The sequence below is a fragment of the Stegostoma tigrinum genome, chromosome 1, assembly GCF_030684315.1.
Source record: "Stegostoma tigrinum isolate sSteTig4 chromosome 1, sSteTig4.hap1, whole genome shotgun sequence".
Classification (NCBI taxonomy): domain Eukaryota; kingdom Metazoa; phylum Chordata; class Chondrichthyes; order Orectolobiformes; family Stegostomatidae; genus Stegostoma; species Stegostoma tigrinum.
The window spans coordinates 123865762-123884095 of record NC_081354.1 but is presented as its reverse complement, the minus strand read 5'-3'; the positions used below and the strand labels follow the sequence as shown (position 1 = coordinate 123884095).

The following is an 18334-nucleotide window of genomic DNA, read 5'->3' as shown; positions in this document are numbered from 1 at the left end:
TTTTTCCATTACTTGATGGACTACACTACATATGCCTCAAGTGTAACAGATCCATTTCTGTTATTTTTTAATTCTACTATATTTTCTTCTTTACCATTGAGTACATATTTCCTTCTTAGAGTTATAAGAATATCTTTGATCACTACTTTTGACAACCATCCAATAGCTCCCATCCCTTTCTCTTTTCTACCTTTTCTTGTAGCCAAAAACAAAATTTCCAAACCTCCGCATTGATAACCCATCATGGAAAATAAAACAACAGTCCCTAGCGAAATTTATTGAGTCATATATCAGATCTGTAATCAAGTAAACATTCACCTGTTCATTGTCCCTTACATGTGTCCCTTCAGGAATACCACCAATGCCTTTCTCATCTGCAGATCTTTTAGCTGCTTCATGCAAGAACTCCTTTACCGTACTTTCAGGAAGCAAATAGGGAGTCCAAAGTAATTGGTCCTCATTTTCATAGACTAGAAATAAAGTAACGAAATAAACTTACTAATTAGCTTTAGTGCAATAAATATTTTCAACCCATGTAATTAAAAAATACATTGAGCAGAAGTGTTAACAAAGTGTGGGGCTGGATGCACACAGCAGCCCAAGCAGCATTTCAGGAGCACAAAAGCTGATGTTTCGGGCCTAGACCCTTGATCATGTGTTGCTCCTTGAAAGTGGAGTTGCAGGTTGATGGTGATGAAAGCAGTGTTTGATACACTTGCCTTCATTGGTCAGTGCATTGAGTATTGGAGCTGGAATGTCATGTTCCAGCTGCACATGACATTGGTGAGGCCACTTTTAAGAATATTGCATATAATCCTGGTCGTCTTCTATAGAAAGCATGTTGTTAAATGGAAAGGGTACAGAAAAGATTTACAAGGATGTTGCACTTGGACTGGAGTGTTTGAGTTATATGGACAGGCTGAGTAGCATACCTGCCTGGGTACATGAACAGAAAGGGTTTAGAGGGACTTAAGACGAGTTCAGATTGGGACGTCTGGTCAGGACGGACAAGTTGGACCAAAGGGTCTGTTTCCATGCTGTGTGGCTCGATAACTACAGAGCTTTCAGAGTTTCACAAGCCTTGATGAATAAATTAAGGATTTTTCATGATACCTCTTGGAAGTGGTATTTAACTAGGAATTAAAAAGTATGTTTCCACATGAACATAGAACAGTACAGCACAGTACAGGCCCTTCGGCCCGAGAAGTTGTGCCAAACTTTTACCCAAAACCTAAGGTCTATCTCACCTCCACTACTACCTTATACTATCATCCATATGCCTATCTAATAGCCGCTTAAATGCCCCTAATGAGGCTGACTCCACTACCCTCTCTGGCAATGCATGTCACGCCCCTACCTCTCTCTGGGTTAAAAAAAATCTACCTCTGACATCTCCCCAATATCTACCTCCTTTCACTTTAAAACTATGTCCCCTCGTAAAAGCTACCTCCACTCTAGGAAAAATGTCTCGGGCTGTCTATCTATATCTCTGATCATTTTGTACACCTCTATCAAGTCACCTTTCATCCTTCATCATTCTAAAGCGAAAAGCCCTGGCTCTCTCAGCCTTTTCTTGTAAGACCTTCCCTCCATTCCAGGCAACATCCTGGTAAATCTCCTCTGCACCTTTTCCAACGCTTCCACAGCTTTCCTGTAATGTGGTGACCAGAACTGGACACAATACTCCAGATGTGGCCGATCCAGGCTTTTGTATAGCTGCAGCATAACGTCACGGCTCGTGAACGCAATCTCTCTTGAGGAAAGCTAACACATCATATACCTTAACAACTCTATCCACCTGGGTGGCAGCTTTCAGGGAACTGTAAACATGAACCCCAAGATCCGTCTACTCATCCACACTGCCAAGAAGCTATTAACCCTGTATTCTGCTTTCAAGTTTGTCCTTCCAAAATGAATCACCTCACACTCTTCAAACTCCATCTGCCACTTCTCAGCCCAGCTTCTGCATTCTATCAATGTCCCTTTGTAAGCTAAAACAGCTCTCCGTACTGTCTACAACATAAACTTGCTCATCCACCCTTCCACTCCTTCATCCAAATCATTTAGAAAAATCACAAGTAGTCGAGGACCTGGAGTGGTACACCACTCGTAACTGAGCACCATGCTGAATATATTCCGCTCACTACCACCCTTTGTCTTCTAAGGGTCAGCCACTTCTGACTTCAATCTGCCACATTTCCCCCTATCCCATGCCTCCTTACTTGCTGCATGAGCCAAACATGGGGAACCTTATCAAATGCCTTACTTAAATCAGTGTATACCACACTCACTGCTCCACCTTCTTCCATGTGTGTGGTCACCTCTTCAAAGAATTCAATAAGCTTTGTCAGGCATGATCTACTCCTCACAGATCCATGCTGACTATCACGAATCAAACTGTGCCTTTCCAAGTGATCATAAATCTTGTCTCTTAGAGCCCTTTCCAATAATTTGCCCACCACTGACCTAAGTCTAACTGGCCTGTAATTTCTGGGGTTATCCCTATTCCCTCTTTTGAACAAGGGAATGACGTTTGCCTCTTTCCAATCATCGGGCACTATACCCATGGACAGTGAGGATGAAAAGATCATCGCCAATGGCCCTGCGATCTCGTCCCTCACTTCCCATTGAATCCTTGGATAAATCCCATCAGGCCCGGGGAACATACCTATCTTCAACTTCCTCAGAATTCCTAGCAGTCTTCTTTACTAACATCAACTTCCTCTCGCCTACCTGCCTGTTTCACACTGTCCTCCTCTACAACTAGGTCCGTCTCAGTTGTGAATACTGAAGAAAAGTATTCATTAAGGACCTCTCCTATCTCTTTAGGCTCCATGCAAAAAATCCCTTTACAATCCTTGATCGGCCCTATGCTTTCTCTGGTCATTCTCTTATTCCTCAGGTATGTGTAAAAAACCTTTGAGTTTTCCTGGAGCCTATCTGCCAAGGTTTTCTCATGCACCCTTATATTTCTCCTAAGCCCTTTCTTCAGCTCGTTCCTGGATAACTTGCATCCCTCTGGAGCCTTCTCCGTTCCTCTTTTCCTAAACCTACATAAGCCTCCTTCTTCCTCTTAACCAGTCATTTGACCTCTCTCGAGAACCTTGGCTTCCTCACTCGACCACTTTCTCTGCCTGCTAGGGACAAACATGTCAAGCACGTGCAGTATGCATTCCTTAAATAATCTCCATATTTCTGCAGTGCTCTTCCTTGACAACATCTGTTCCCAACTTATGTTACCCAGTTCTTGCCTAGCTGAATTGTAATTACCCTTCCTCCAATTATAAGCTTTATCCTGCCATACGTACCTATCCTTATCCATGACTATTGTGAAAGAAACAGAGTTATGATCACTACTGCCAAAATGCTCTCCTACCAACAGGTCTAACACTTGGCCCGATACATGGCCAAGCACCAAATCCAAAGTGGCCTCTCCTCATGTTGGTCTATCCACATACTGTGTCAGGAATCCTTCCAGAATGCACTGGACAAAATCTGTTCCATCTAAATTATTACAACTAACATGTTTCCGATCAATATTTGTAAAGTTGAAGTCACCCATGGCTACAACCCTGTGACTTCCACATAAATGGAAACGACACGAGAATATCTCCTTTTTTTTGTCAGAAGTTCAGAGGCAATCAAATTTTATTAAGAATACTGTTCACATTATGAAACCTTACTGCCAGAAACTGGAAGAATATCTTTGCTATATGACAACATGGATTATCACAGCATCTTTCATATTCTAAAATGGACAAAGGCATATCATTGGATGATCAGACTAAAGCTAACATCAGATTAAATGAGACATTGGGTGAAGTGACCAAAAACTTGGCCATGCATTTTAAGAGGGAATCTTAAAGCAAAGAAAAGACGGGGCAGATCGGGGGGGGGGGACAAGAACGAGGGGGAGGGCAAGAACAAGAGGGGGGGGCAGAACTGCAGAACCTATATACTAGAACAGCTGGAAAGCAAGGTGGTGTCACTGGACCTTAAACATTAACTCCACTTTCTCTGCACAGATGCTCAGACCTAGAGAGTTTTCTAAGCAATTTCTGTTTTTGTTTATGATTTCTTGCATCCACATTTCTTTGGTTTACTTTCTTTTTGCAGCTGCAAAGCATGCCTGCCAATAATAATGGGAAGACAGTAGGGGATGGACAAGTGGTCAGAATTCAAAGAATGCAGATTTCTGAGGAAGATTTTGGATATGGAGAAGGTTAAAAATATCACGAAAACAATGCCATGGATGGAATGTGAACTCAAGGATTAGAATATTCAAATTGCAGCCAGGACTGACGCTAGGTGTAGTTCAATGAGCACTTCAGTAATCAATGAATGAGACCTGGCATCAGCCAGAACATCTTCACTGTCAATTATTTCCAGAATCAACATCCATTCATTGGATACTCAATTTATGTTCCATAAACTACTTCAAGGAGCCAATACCTTGAGGAGGCGAGAAGGAATAAATAGGCATAGTGTGCAAGTTATGGACATTAATTTCAGTACAAAAGGATTGTCCATAGTGATTACTAATCTGATACACTCAATTCATTCCAAACCACTAAAAAATATCCCTGAGATCTAGAAATAATGGTGATTAAAAGAAAAAAAAATGTATGGAGCACTCAAGTTTAGCACTGATTTCAATAAAGATTTAATTCACAAACACATGCCTTACCTCGATCACCATCTTCATATCTGCACAAGCTGGATGGAATTTCAGCTTGATATGCCGAACCCACCATTATTTCCTAAATAAATGCAACCGAATATTACCTGAAGGCATCCAACTAAGATTACTTTTCATAAAATAATATTGTGATTAGACATAATGTGGCTTACTGCAATGTAAATTTGAAACAACCTTCCCTAGGTCTTTGCTACAAAGACGTTAAATCATTTTAATTCAGATTATCTACTGCTCATGGTTTAACTTCTGAAAATTGCATCTATCTTACTTATAACTGTGATTCCCTTTCAGTTTATCCCCCCAACATCAGGTTACACTGCAACAGATTTTGGATCTGCAGTGGCTTCTTAAAACATAAATGGTAAAGGCCAACACTCTGTAGTACAAACATAAAAATCACACCACTTGAGAACTATGTTCTACTGAAACTCATTTCCTGTTCTATCCACAGGAAATAAAATCACTTCACTTCTGACAAGAGTTGAAATCAGGGAGTGAATCTACATGATATGTGGAAATAGACAAATCATCCGTTACAACCACACATGAAGTTCAAAGTCACGATATTAAAATAAACTGTGTAAATAGCTGACTCTCTTAACTAAGATGCACAGAATTCATTACTAAAATGAACATTAAATTTATTGTGCTCAAGTAATAGTTTCATCATTTATCGAACCTATGGATCTTGAGCAGGAAATCTCTCAATTATTAAGGGAAACTCAGTAACAATTATAATTTTCTTTGTATTATCCCACAAGAAACGTACAGGATTGCCTCAAGGTATGTATTTTTTATTCTGCAGCAAATTCAAATGACACAATCAATTTCACTGGGAATCAAGTGCTTCAAAGCACCTGGAGATCATGGAGGCGCTGCATCATTTAAACGATCGTTGTTTCCATTGCTACCAAATTAGATTTTTCAGAAATCTGAATTTACATGATCACCAGTCAGAGTCAGAACTCAGCTGTAACAGAATAGAAGTGGTATTCAACAGTGGGATGCCATCATCCAGACTAATTAGGAAAGCAACACAGCCATCACTCTATTTTCCTATCTCGAGACTCCTGTCGGACGCGTGGATGCCAGATGATACTTTAAGGTACTTTAAGGAAGAATCAGGAAGACATGCATCAAGAAACTCATAAATCAAATCTATTATAAATTGATAGCAAAGGTCCAGCAAGTGCCTTGAATCCTGTCTGAATACACGTGAGCACATTTAGGTGGAAAGTAGGGAGACACAAAATAGAAATGTTTGATGCACATCACTGCTCTTGGCATTCAAAAATGGCATTTTTGTTATTACAAAATTTGTACAATTCAAAAGTTATGCAACGTTTGGGAGTATGTAAAGAATTATTCATATCCCATTAACTTTGTGGGAGGTGAAGGCCTACTGGCATTATCGCTGGACTGTTAATCAGATACCTAGATAACATTCTGGGGCCCTAAGTCCAAATCCCACCATGGCATATGGAGGAATTTGAATTCAATAAAATATCTGGAATTAAGAGTCTGGTGATGGTCACAAATTCAACTGTCAATTATCCTAAAATTCCACCAGGTTTGCTAATATCCTTTAGGGAAGGATAACTACCATACTCACCTGCTCTGAACTATATGTGACTCCAAATCCACAGCAATGTGGCTGACTCTGAACTATCCTCCCTGCACAATTAGGCCGGCAATAATTACTGTCTAGCCAATGACACCCTCCTCCCATGAATAAATAAAGAAAAAAGTCCTTACACTAAATTGTTTTGCTAAAAAAATTGTCAGTTTTTGGATTCCAAAGCTTTGGACTTTCTTTGATAGCAAATCATCAGAAAAATGTGATAGTGTATGGCAACAGAACTGACTACTGCTTTTCATTTGCTGCCTTACTTTTTAAAAAAATATTAAGACGACCACCATTGTGAGGATAAATAACGGGCGTGTCCTGGTTATGTGTATGGGGATCCCAAATTCTTTTAAATAATTTAAATAAAATCCATTGCATCAACTTTACAAATCACAACATGATTTAGGAACTAACACTCAGGAATATTTACACAGGGAGTTCAATTTAGTTGCTGACTCATCCCATGTATTCGTCTAAATAACAAATTTCATTTCAACTCTAATAGCTGAAGAATCAATCAAGCTGAATAAATTTTTTCTTACTACGTCTGACAAAGTTATTACTCCTTCTGATGTACAACCAAAGACGTCTTGCTGATTTTAGCTTTTAGTACACTGAGGTCAGATTGAATAATGCTGAATTTACAGTACCTTTTTTAAGTCTTCAGGTGGTACACAATCATCTTGTCCTTCTTCATCTTCAGATTCTTTATCACCATCATAGGTGGTGCTTGCTTGATATGAGAAAATAAAAGATACTTGTCAGAAAATGGCTAATAAAATTGAATATTTTCATTATTCTCAAGATGGAAGGAAATTCTTTTCTTGAGGAAGATTCAAATCAACCACAAGTGCTAAAGACAATACCTAGAATGCATGTGAATAATGGATTTTTTTTTGTTGATCCATAGTGAGATCATTGCTGGAAAGGCCGCCATATATTGCCCACAACAAAGTGCCCAAGTGGTAAACAGCCTTCTTGAACAGTTGCAATTGGAAAGATTTAGATACAAACGCACTAATGTTCCAGGTGTCTGAGCTAGTGACAGTGAAGACACAACAAATCAATATCTAGTGTTTTAGGTCAAAGGACAAATAACATGGATGCCACACAAATGCCAAGGAAAGAATTACATCCAACAAGAGAGAATCGAACCATCTCATTTTTGACATTTAAAAGGCACTGCCATTGCTGAATCCCCCATTCTCAACATCCAGGGATTACCACTGAACAGTAAATGAACAGGACTAGCTGCATAATTAAATAATTCAGCTAGCAGGGGCAGGTCAAAGGGTAGGAATATTGTTGTAACTCAACTTGACTTCCCAGAAGTCAGATCACCATTTATTCAGTACAATTCAGCAGGGTGACGGGGTACATCCCTCTTGCCTGCAGGAATGCAGCTCCAACAATATTCAAGCTTGACACCACTTGGTACAAAGCAGTCCACTTAATTGACGGCATTTTCATAAACATTCACTCCCTCCATCATCAATAACAGTGGCAATAGTGTGGGTCAGCCACAAGATACTTTACAGAAATTCATGAAAGCCCCTCAGCTTCCAAATCTGGGGCCAGTATCATCAAGAATGATAAGGCTACCACCTGCAAGCTTCCCACTAAACCAATGGCCAGCCTGACTTTGAATTATATCACCATTCTTTCAATGACAGGGTCAAAATCCTGGACTCACCTGATCACTCATTCCTCAGTCATCATAGCATTCTCAGCCTCCGACCTGCTCTGGTAGCTGTTGTATGACCATGGTCAGGCCAGTTGTTTCTGATCAACTGGAATTCGCTGAATGTTGATGGGAATTTGTGTTGATAAGGCCATTGAATGTCAATAAAAAATGGTTCTAATTTCTTTTGTTGGAGATGGACATTGCCTGGCACTTATGCGGTGTGAATTTTACTTGAATTTACCAACCCAAGGCCAAACAATGTTCAGGTTTTCCTATATATGGGCACTAACCGCTTTACTATCTGACAAGCAGTAATGCTGCTAGGTGACATCAAATCACCAGCAAACATCTCAAATTCTGAACTTATATATTGGAATCTTAACTATAACCCCTCCCCACAAGTGGAGATATTTTCCGAGTTCTAACCAACTTGAATTCCATGAAAACTTCTTGATACTACACTGGATTAAGTGCTGCCTTGATGCCAAAGACAGTCACTCCAACCTAACCTCTGAAGGTTTTTGTTCATATTTGGATCAAAGCTGCCATGGGGCCAGGAACTGTGCAACGATGAGCAGATGACTGTGGAATAAGTACCATTTGATAGCACTTTCAAAGTCATCTTCCTCATTTGTCTGACAATCGAAAGCAGACTGATGAAATGTAATTGACTGGATTAGATTGATCCTACTTTCTATGGACACAACACACATAGGCAACTGTCCATATTATCAGTGATAATGGGAACTGCAGATGCTGTAGAATCCAAGATAACAAAGTGTGGAGCTGGATGAACACAGCAGGCCAAGCAGCATCTCAGGAGGACAAAAGGTGACGATTCGGGCCTAGACCCTCTCTGATGAAGGGTCTAGGTCTGAAACGTCAGCTTTTGTGCTCCTGAGATGCTGCTTGGCCTGCTGTGTTCATCCAGCTCCACACTTTGTTGTCCATATTATCAGATTGACACCGATAACCTGTCTACTGCAACAGTTTGGCTAGGGCCATAGCTTATTCTGAAACACAAGCATTCAGCACAAAGCGATACGATTAGGGGCCACAACCTTACTGTATCCAGTACCTTCAGCTAAATCTTAATCCCTCTGAGCAAATCAAATTAGCCAAAGACTACCATCTGTGGGATGGGACATTGGAAAGAAGCCAAGATAATGCATCTACTTGACACTTGTGGTTAGAAACCTCCTGGATTAATGCAATGCCTTTCATTGCTCATACCTCCATTTCCTCAATTCCTTAACCCAAGTATTCACCATCACAGCTTTGATCCAATTTATCTTTTCTCTTGTCAAACTGCCATGGGGCTATACAAAGCAGCTAACATCAGGCACAGTCTCAGGTAAAGCAGAGATTAGGTGATCCACTAAACCCAATGCAAATCAGTTGTTAATTATTTTTATATTTCCATCATAAATTCCACAGACATTTACGAGAAAAATTCTGCATAATTGACACTTCAATTATACTTTTCCAACAGTAGCAGCAGCAGCAGCACAACTGATCATAGGATGCAATTACAGCTTGACCATTCTGGACAAGTATAAAATGTTGTTTATGTTTATAATGTTAACGGCTCAATAGGGAGATGATGGCTGAGCAGTATCATTACTGAACCATTAATTCAAAGGCCCAGTTAATATCCTGGGGACCTGGGTTCTAATTTTACTTCAGTAGATGAAATTTGAATACAATAAAACACTGCAATTAAGAGTCTAATGATCATGAATCTATTGTCGATTGTCAAAATAAACCCCATCTGGTTCGCTAATGCCCTTTGGGAGAGAAAATTGCCACCTTCATCTAGCCTGGCCTACATGTGACTCCAGACTCTCAGCAATGTGGCTGACACCCAACAGCCTTTTGGGCAATTAGAGATGAGCAGTGAAGGCTGGCCTAGCCAGCAACATTGTCATCCCAATGAATAAAAAGGTTCAAGTTAACAGGAAATGTTTGAGAAATATTTACCATGTTCAATGATGAGATTTTGAACAATTTGTGATGAAAAAGATGTATTTTACCTAATTGTGAAGGACACAAAACAGAGTTACACATCTGGAAGAAAACCTTGGGCGCGTTTACAGGCTTTGCACTTCGAACTCAAAAGGAAACATCCTACACGAGTAACTTTAAGTAACACGTGACCATGCCTTAATTTGTCAAAGATTTTAAAAAGGCTTAACAGACACTTCAAAAATACAGGATCAAATTTCTTCTTAACGACCAATCTTACCTGTAAGAATTAAATGTAAACCATACACAATTCGCCCTCACAGTAAATGGATTAGGTGCCAATATCTCGGAAGCCATTTTCATTTTCCAAATACTGTTAACTGTCTTATTTGTCAGCTATTAGAATAGTCCCAGTTTTGTGCGCCAATTTTAAACATACATTTTATTGCAACTACTCTGAATCATTTCCATAAAATCATACTTATGGGTATGTCTTTCATCCTACTTCTACCACCAAAAAGAACATCATCGCAGGAAAGAGAAAAGTGCAGTTTTCAGACATTCCTGCTTTTGATCCAATTAGGGCCAGAACCGTAGTCAGAAGCAATAAGCGCCCCTCAATGAACAAAAGTATCTCAATGCTGCATAATATCTTCTCAAATGTATCGTTAAAATTAATTTGTAATTAGGGAATACAGTGATCTACAACCATTTGAACAGTACCAATCTCTCTCTATACCAGGTCAAGTACAATTTCCACCAGAAGTGACAAACGCAGCAGCTGTGCAGGATCACAATGATCGTGGAGAAAAGTCAGAAAACTCAACAAGCCTACTCTTCCTTTACCAGAGTTATTTTGTTCCTGTTAACAAGGCCATTTCTGCATTAATTTGAGATTTACTCAAATTAAGTCTCTAAATTACTAAAATCACTTCTTTTAAACCAAATAAAAGCTTCCTTCTCTGGCAACAGGGACAAAATCAAAGAGAATTTTACTAGTTCATCTTTGGTAAGCCAAGTTTTCCTCATTGATATAAGATTATAGCCAAAGGGTATGTTCATACAACTTAAAAACCTCAATCCAGCAATAAAATCTCACAATAATTCTAACACTTGGGATAGATCTCACCTACTGCTGAATGATTAAACAGTTTCCAGATTCAACAAGAAACAAAGGAATACAAAGATAGCACCAAACTTGCTGTAAAGGCTGGATCACTTTTTTTCCTCGCATTCCTCTGAATGCAACCAAATACAAGAGGAGCAGTATCTCAATGTCAAACATTAACTACTACCAGGAGCAAATTGTTTCGCTTTTTTGCTTCTCAGCATCCAGCTTGCATCACTGGTGTCTGCCGCGTCAGACTTCTAAACAGGATGACATGCTTACCTGAACAAAAGCCAAAGCCAAAATATTTCCACATCAAAACACTGCAAGCAAACAATTACGAAGACTCTTTCACGCATGACCTCAAAAGATACTCCGGTGAGAGGAGATAGCTGAACGCTGACAGTATTATATAACCGGTAATACCAGATCATTTCATATGATATATACTGTCTAGTTTCACGAAGTTTGAATTCAAGAAAAAAAAAATTCACTCTTCTGCAGTGGAATCCGGGTTGTTCTTTCACTTCACATGAATGTGGACTAATAGATTAAGAAATGACTACTTGACATTTAAAAGTCCACTTCACTTTAAAAAAATGCCATTTATCAAAGTTAAGCCTTCATATTACATTATTTGCAGTTATTAACTTTTTCAAATTTGTATGTTCACGGGGTATTGGCATCATTAACTAGACCACCGTTTGCTGTCTACCACAAAACAGCACTCCCGGAAGTGGTGATGAGCTGAACTGAGAAGAGTGTCCGTCAAAATTAAGACCATCAGAAGTTTTCTATTCAAAAATTGTGATCTCAAAGAATGCTTAATTAAATGAATTTAACATCTCTTTACCAATTAACTTTTCCTTTGTAAATGAATGTCAGCACGAATAGTCTTTAGAAAATATAGCGAAATGGATCCCAATTAAACTTTATAAAAGATGGGTTTGTAAAATCTGCAACAGATCAAGCTGAGCAAATATTTAAGATATTCCAGACCAGAAACTACCTCACGACCGCAAATCACTGTAACCAAGTGACGAGTTTCCACGAGAGAGGTGGCTAATAAGCAATGTATTGCATTATATAAACTGTTAAGGAAAATCTGGTTGGTCCAGATGTGATTCTGAAGGTGATAACCCTGCAGTGAATAAGCAAAATCAGCATAGATATGGATCAAATTACCAACTGCTACGGTTGCTTAACATCCAGGCCAGTTTCTTCCTTGAGTACTGGAAGTAGATTCTTGCTTAAAGCTGCAAGAAAATGCAATTTCAGAAAGACCTTAGGCTCTCACACCCTATTATACTTGAGTATGCTAACCTGACATAAATGCAACCATAATCAGGTCGATGGTTTTGATGGGGTGGGGTAGGGTGGTTGAAACATTAATCAGAAGTGCAAGCACTTTTTGATTCTTCACCTTAAGACTCAAGGTGACACCTGGCTATACCTCCAATAGAACACAAGTAATTGGTCTCCAGATGGCCAACAGAGATGATCTAAAATGGAGGACTGAAAGAATTTTTGCATCCAGCTAATTTAATGTAAGCCAAATCAATCAACACACCAAGAATACATAAAACTTGGCTGTGATCCTGGCCACTTGTAAAAACATAATTCATAAGAATTATTTAGCAAACAACAGAAAAAATACGTGGAGTGCTGCCAGAGGGGCTTCTTGTAAGTTTGTGCTTAAAAGTGCTTGATGATTGCAGTTCAGATTTCTGCTCTGCCTATCACATGATCTATACCACCTAAGAGTCCTCAAACACATCAATTTCCAGAAAGCTGTTGCAATTGCCTTTGAAGAACAAAAGAAATTTTATGGCTCATCACCCATAAAGACACATGCACAAACATAAATCCAAGGGATTAAATTTCCTTTATAACCCAGTGATCGACATGCATGTGTAAATTTTCTTTGGTTACGATTTTAAGGCAATCATTACAAGTTATTTTACACCAGTTAATGACTGCTTTCCAGCAGCACAGAAATGCATTTATGGCATGATACAAAATAAAAATTAATTCAGATTTCTCCGTAGCCTGTTAAAAACCCTACAATTTAGTATGAAAATGTGCATAATCGGGGGTCCTGCTGTAACTGGAAGGGCAACCCTGCTAAGTTAACAATCAAAATTCAAAGTGTTGCAACACAAAACAAAAAATATCATTTGAGATGACAGTTGATGCTGAGAGAAAAGTATTTCAGGAGTTATTCTTCTCATGTGAAAACTCACAAGCTTCCTCTGCATAAACTGGCATACACAAGAAAAACATCAGCCAACCATCAAAACAACCAATGAAGAATTGGACTAATGTCCGGACAAAGCTTAACATGCAAGAATGGATGCAAAAACCTTTTTTCAACATAAGCAAACCAGATTTCCTTCGCACCATCGGAAGCTTAATAGGGACAACAGCACAAAAATGGCAGTGTTCTCACCCACTCTGTTGGGCAACCAAGATTCTGGAGGGTGGGGAGAAGAACAAACTGAAGGCATCACATGAACATCACATGAGGATTTCTTGTCTCCTTTGATCCCAAGTAGGGTAAACTGATTAAGGTGATGGAGAAAGACTAGAAAGAGTATTTAAAGAGCAATCCATCATGGGTGAAGTTTCACTTCCAAGTACCATCTAGCTCAGTCTCAAATAAAGGAGCATTTGACGAAAAGTCAGCATGAGCTAGCTCTGTCTTTGGCACTATGAGATGAAGTGCCACCTGTTAAGGTTATTTTTGAGGACCACATAATTTAGTCACACAGGCAAGTTATTTTTCAAGAAAAAAATGTTTACCAGCAATGGAGCATTTGTCAACATCAACTTGTCTCACTATATAGAATTCAACCAGCAGAAATGGGGCAGTTAAGTGCTGGTAGCTGACCAACTGCTTGCACATCCCAGACTGTCTTGTTGACTGAGACCTGCTCTCAACAAAAGGGGTTGGATGGGGTAGGTTTAACAATAAAAAGGTGACATCCTGGCACCAAGCATACTTGGCACCAGACTGACTGACTCCTCAGATAAGCCATTACAAAAGTAAGCTGAGCCACAGCAGGAGGGGTGACCTGAGAAGGACCATACTTTTTGGGACCTGTGGAGCAGGTTTCTGGTGGGGGCCAACTTACCTGGCTCCCAGACCTCACTCCTGCAGTGACTCTTTTCTTGGAGGATTGATGAAGACTCTCCCGTCTGGTGCGGGAGGAGACGTCCAATCATACAGTGCACAAGCCATGTTGTGCTTCAAACATAACTGCAAGAACCTGAAGTGGCCAGGTGCCACCACGAAGATGCCATTATATTTTGTGCAATGTTTTAAACCAGCAGACAACTTGCTTGAAGATCAATGATCTTTCCAAGCTGGAAAACAAGAGAACACAGAGCTCAACCATGTGAGAAAATAGTGGCTAGGTTTATGCTGCTGGGGGAAATGTTACGATACATCAGATGAAGGGTAAAGTCTTTCAATGACTGAGGAAAGGGAAATAAAGTGGAACTGTAGCCCAACTAAAAAGGCACTTTCAACAGTTATGCTCATCACTGGAAAGAAAGATACTTCCACAGTATGAGTAAGAATGAATTACTTTTATAGCCTACTTATAAATTGTTTGATAAAAGAAACTACCACCTAGGATATCAGATTTGAGTTTTAAAAATAATCTTAACGTACTGCTGAAAAATAGACACTTTGTCCGAACTGTCTTGCTCTCAAGTCTTTGTGCAAGAATACAAATTCAAGGGGAAAACCATTATTGAATTGCATGAGAGGAGAGTACTCATGGTATAGCAAGTGCAGTCTAATTGGAGGAAATGTTGTCATGGAGATTGCTCCAATAAATGGTGGTTCATAGTTTAAATATAGTCAGACTTTGTTCAATTTCAACCAGGCAGATTGACTGAATGATCAGAGCACTGCCCTGAAAAATAAACCAGTGAACAGTTGTCTTCCAATTCGTTGAGTTGAAGCAGGCAAACAACATCAACAGACTTTTGATGTCTGCAAAAGGTAGGGCCAGAATAATTAATAAATATGCTTTCGTTACACACAAGTTAGCACTACACTCTGAGCCCAAATGACAATCCTAAATTGGCTGTCACCATAATTCCTTGCACGTTCAGGATTATCTGGGAAATCTTGTCCAATTGCAGAATAACATCTAAATCTTCGATACTCATGTACCCAACCAGCCCACACTTGCCAAACGGTGCCTACTTCAAATCAAGCTTTGGCTAATTTCTCAGAGCATACACTGACCAGTTTTGATTCTCCACGGCAACTACGCTTAACAATTAAAATTTATGTGCCAAACAATCTTGAAAAGTGTCCATATTACAAGACAAAAGGTGCTGGAGGTCTTCCCACGCATTGAAGTAGATATATTACAAACAGCTTCAAGATCAGTTTCTTCTCCGCTGTTATTAGAATTTTGAATGGACCTCTTCAATGTTGATCTCTCTCCGCTCCTTCTCAGCAGCTGTAACATTTTATCCCACACTCTGTTCTGTTATCCAATGGATTTGTGTCTAAGTATGATCTGCCTGTAAAGCACGTAAGACAACACTTTTCACTATACCTTGGTACACGCAATAGCACTAAATCAAAAAATCCCCAGGACCCGTTCAGCGCATCCCACAACTTTGTAGGAAGGTAGGAAAGAGATTGCTGAGATATCTGTATCACCAACAGCCATGGACGAGGGGCTAGAAGACTGGAGGATGACTAATGTGGTGCCATTCTTTAAGAAAGATGGTAAGAAAAAGCGAGGGAACTACTGACCAGCAAGCTTGGCTTCAGTGGTGGCGGGTGGTGGGGATTCTGAGGGGCAGGATTTACAAGCATTTGGAAAAACAAGGATTGATTAGGGATCGTGAACATCGTTTTGTGCGTAGGAAATCATCTCAATCACTGGCGTGAGTTGTTTTCGGGAGATGACAGGATTGGTGAGGGCAGTGTGGTAGATATCGTCCATACGGACTTCAGCAAGGTGTCTGATAAAGTTCTGCATGGTAGACTCGTTAGTAAGGTCAGATCATAATTAATCCAGACAGACCTAGCCAGCTATGTTCAAAATTGATTTGAAGGTAGACACAGAGGGTAGTGGTAGAGAGTTCTTTTTCCAGACTTAGGGCCTGTAACCATAACATGTGCCACAAGCATCAGTGGTGGGTCCGTTGCTTTTTGTCATTTCTATAAATGATTTGGCTGTGAACATGGGAGGTATGATTAGTAAGTCTGCACTTGACACCAAACTAGGTGGTGGAGTGGACGGTGTAGAAGGTTACCTCAGAATACAAGAGGACATCGATCAGATGGATGTTCAATTTAGATAAATTTGATGCGCTGCATTTTGGAAAGACAAATAAAAGCAGGATTTACACAGATAAAGACCATGAGGAGTGTTGCTGAACAAAGAGACCTGGGAGGGTAAGTGCACAGATCCTTCAAAATGGGATCACAAGTACACAGGGTGCAAAGACAACATTTGGCATACTTGCCTTAATTGGTCAGAATTTTCAGTAGAGGAGTTGCAAAGTCATGCTCTGGTTGTACTCAACATTGGTGAGGCAACTTTTAGAGTGCTGTGTAGAATTCTGGTAACCTTCGATAGAAACATTGTTGTTAAGCTGGAAAGGGGACAAAAAAGATTTTCAAGGATGTTTCCGGGATTGGGGGGTTCTGGGTACAGGGAAAGACAGTTTAGACTGGGGCATTTTCCCCTTGAGCATCGGAGGCTGAGGGGGAGGTGACCTTATAGAGATCTATAACATCATGAGGGGCAAGGTTAGGGGGAGTAACCAAGGTGTTTTCTTTCCCCAGGGTAGGGGAATCCAAAATTAGAAGGCGTAGGTTTAAGGTGAGAGGGGAATGGCTTAAAATGGACCTGAGGGGCAACTTCTTCACAGAGGGTGGCACATAAATCAAACAAACTGCCAGAGGTGATGATGGAGGAGGATACAATTACAACATTTAAAAGGCTTCTGGATGGGTAGATGAATAGGAAGGGCTTAGAGGGATAGGAGACTTTAGCAAATGCGACTTCATCAGTTCACAATTTCCAGCTGGTGCGGACTAGTTGGAACAAAGGGTGCTGCATAACTGTGGCTATGGATCAATCAGCACTCTTCTCTCATGCAGCCAAAGTACTGGCTTAACCCTTGAAACTTGTCTACTTGCAGAATGTTCTCCAAAGTGCAAGACAAAATGCATCCATTCTCAGCAATATTCAAGTTCTGCATTATCAAATGATTATGTAACACTGAATGTTGAGTTTTGATTTCCCCATTACTGAAATTGTAATTTTTTGGAAATAAAATTCTCATTTATCTCGAGTCTGTACTTGATTTCTTCTTCCCACAGATTCTCACAGACAAATTTAAATGCTGAGTAATCACAATCTAGTCAAATACTCAAATCAATCCAGAGAGGTCTAGATCTCCAATTTCAATGTTGTATCCAAGTCTGGAAGTTGTTTTCAAGTTCATGACAAATGGCAAAAAAAGTACTTCAGTTTACTGATCCAACAAAATCATTTCTGAATTGCATGTGGAGAAACTAATGATTTTCAACATAAGTCGACAAAGTGTTTCATCACTGTTGGATCACAAAGAGAAACAAGTAACTCAGTCGTAGCCCATCATGTCAAGGGACCATACACATACTGGTTTTGATATTTATGCTTGCACCAGAAATATAATGGAAGCTCCCACGTATTTCAATCAATGCTGTAGTCTTAAAAAACCAAAACTGAAAACTTTACCATACTACATTGTGAACTGACAATTCCTAGGTTGCATCAACCCAAAGAGATTGTGCTTCCAATTCCATTTAGATATCATTACATTCTCCATCAACAGAGAGAATGGTTGCACTGAAACTACATCCAATGTTTTTGAGGATGCAATTGTATAATGCAAAGGCATATATTCATTTACTAACTGGCAACAAATTATAAGTTTTGAATTTCTGTCAGTTTAGCAACTTCATGAAGTATCATGCTGGATATATGTCTTAAATCAGAGATTGTGTGGGGCAATCTTACTGCTTGATCAAACTTCATGCTAACACCAAAAACATAAATTATAAAAATATTCTTTTCCAACATAGAATCTCTGGAATAAATGAACCGGAGTATGTCATTCAACCCCAAGATGATGATGGTTAATATGTGGCCCAACTCCATATACTTGGCTTTGGCCCATATCCCTTAATATTTTCGCGTAACAATAATTTAATTATATCGCATT

The 18334-nt window shown here is 39.6% G+C and overlaps 1 protein-coding gene across 6 annotated transcripts in view; it reads right to left on the bottom strand.

Moving 5' to 3' along the window:
- Positions 1 to 18334, bottom strand: part of mier3b (mesoderm induction early response 1, family member 3 b) — a 75623-nt gene that overhangs the window by 26762 nt on the left and 30527 nt on the right. For 5 of the 6 annotated variants that reach the window (XM_048533644.2, XM_048533620.2, XM_048533626.2 and 2 more), the window contains 3 exons: positions 6977 to 7059; positions 4688 to 4760; positions 319 to 470 (listed from right to left, as the gene is read on the bottom strand). In XM_048533644.2, the coding sequence (XP_048389601.1) occupies positions 319 to 470; positions 4688 to 4760; positions 6977 to 7059 (308 nt within the window). Of the gene's footprint in view, positions 1 to 318; positions 471 to 4687; positions 4761 to 6976; positions 7060 to 14217; positions 14409 to 18334 lie in introns of those variants that run through there. The other variant, XM_048533632.2, reaches the window with a different exon arrangement.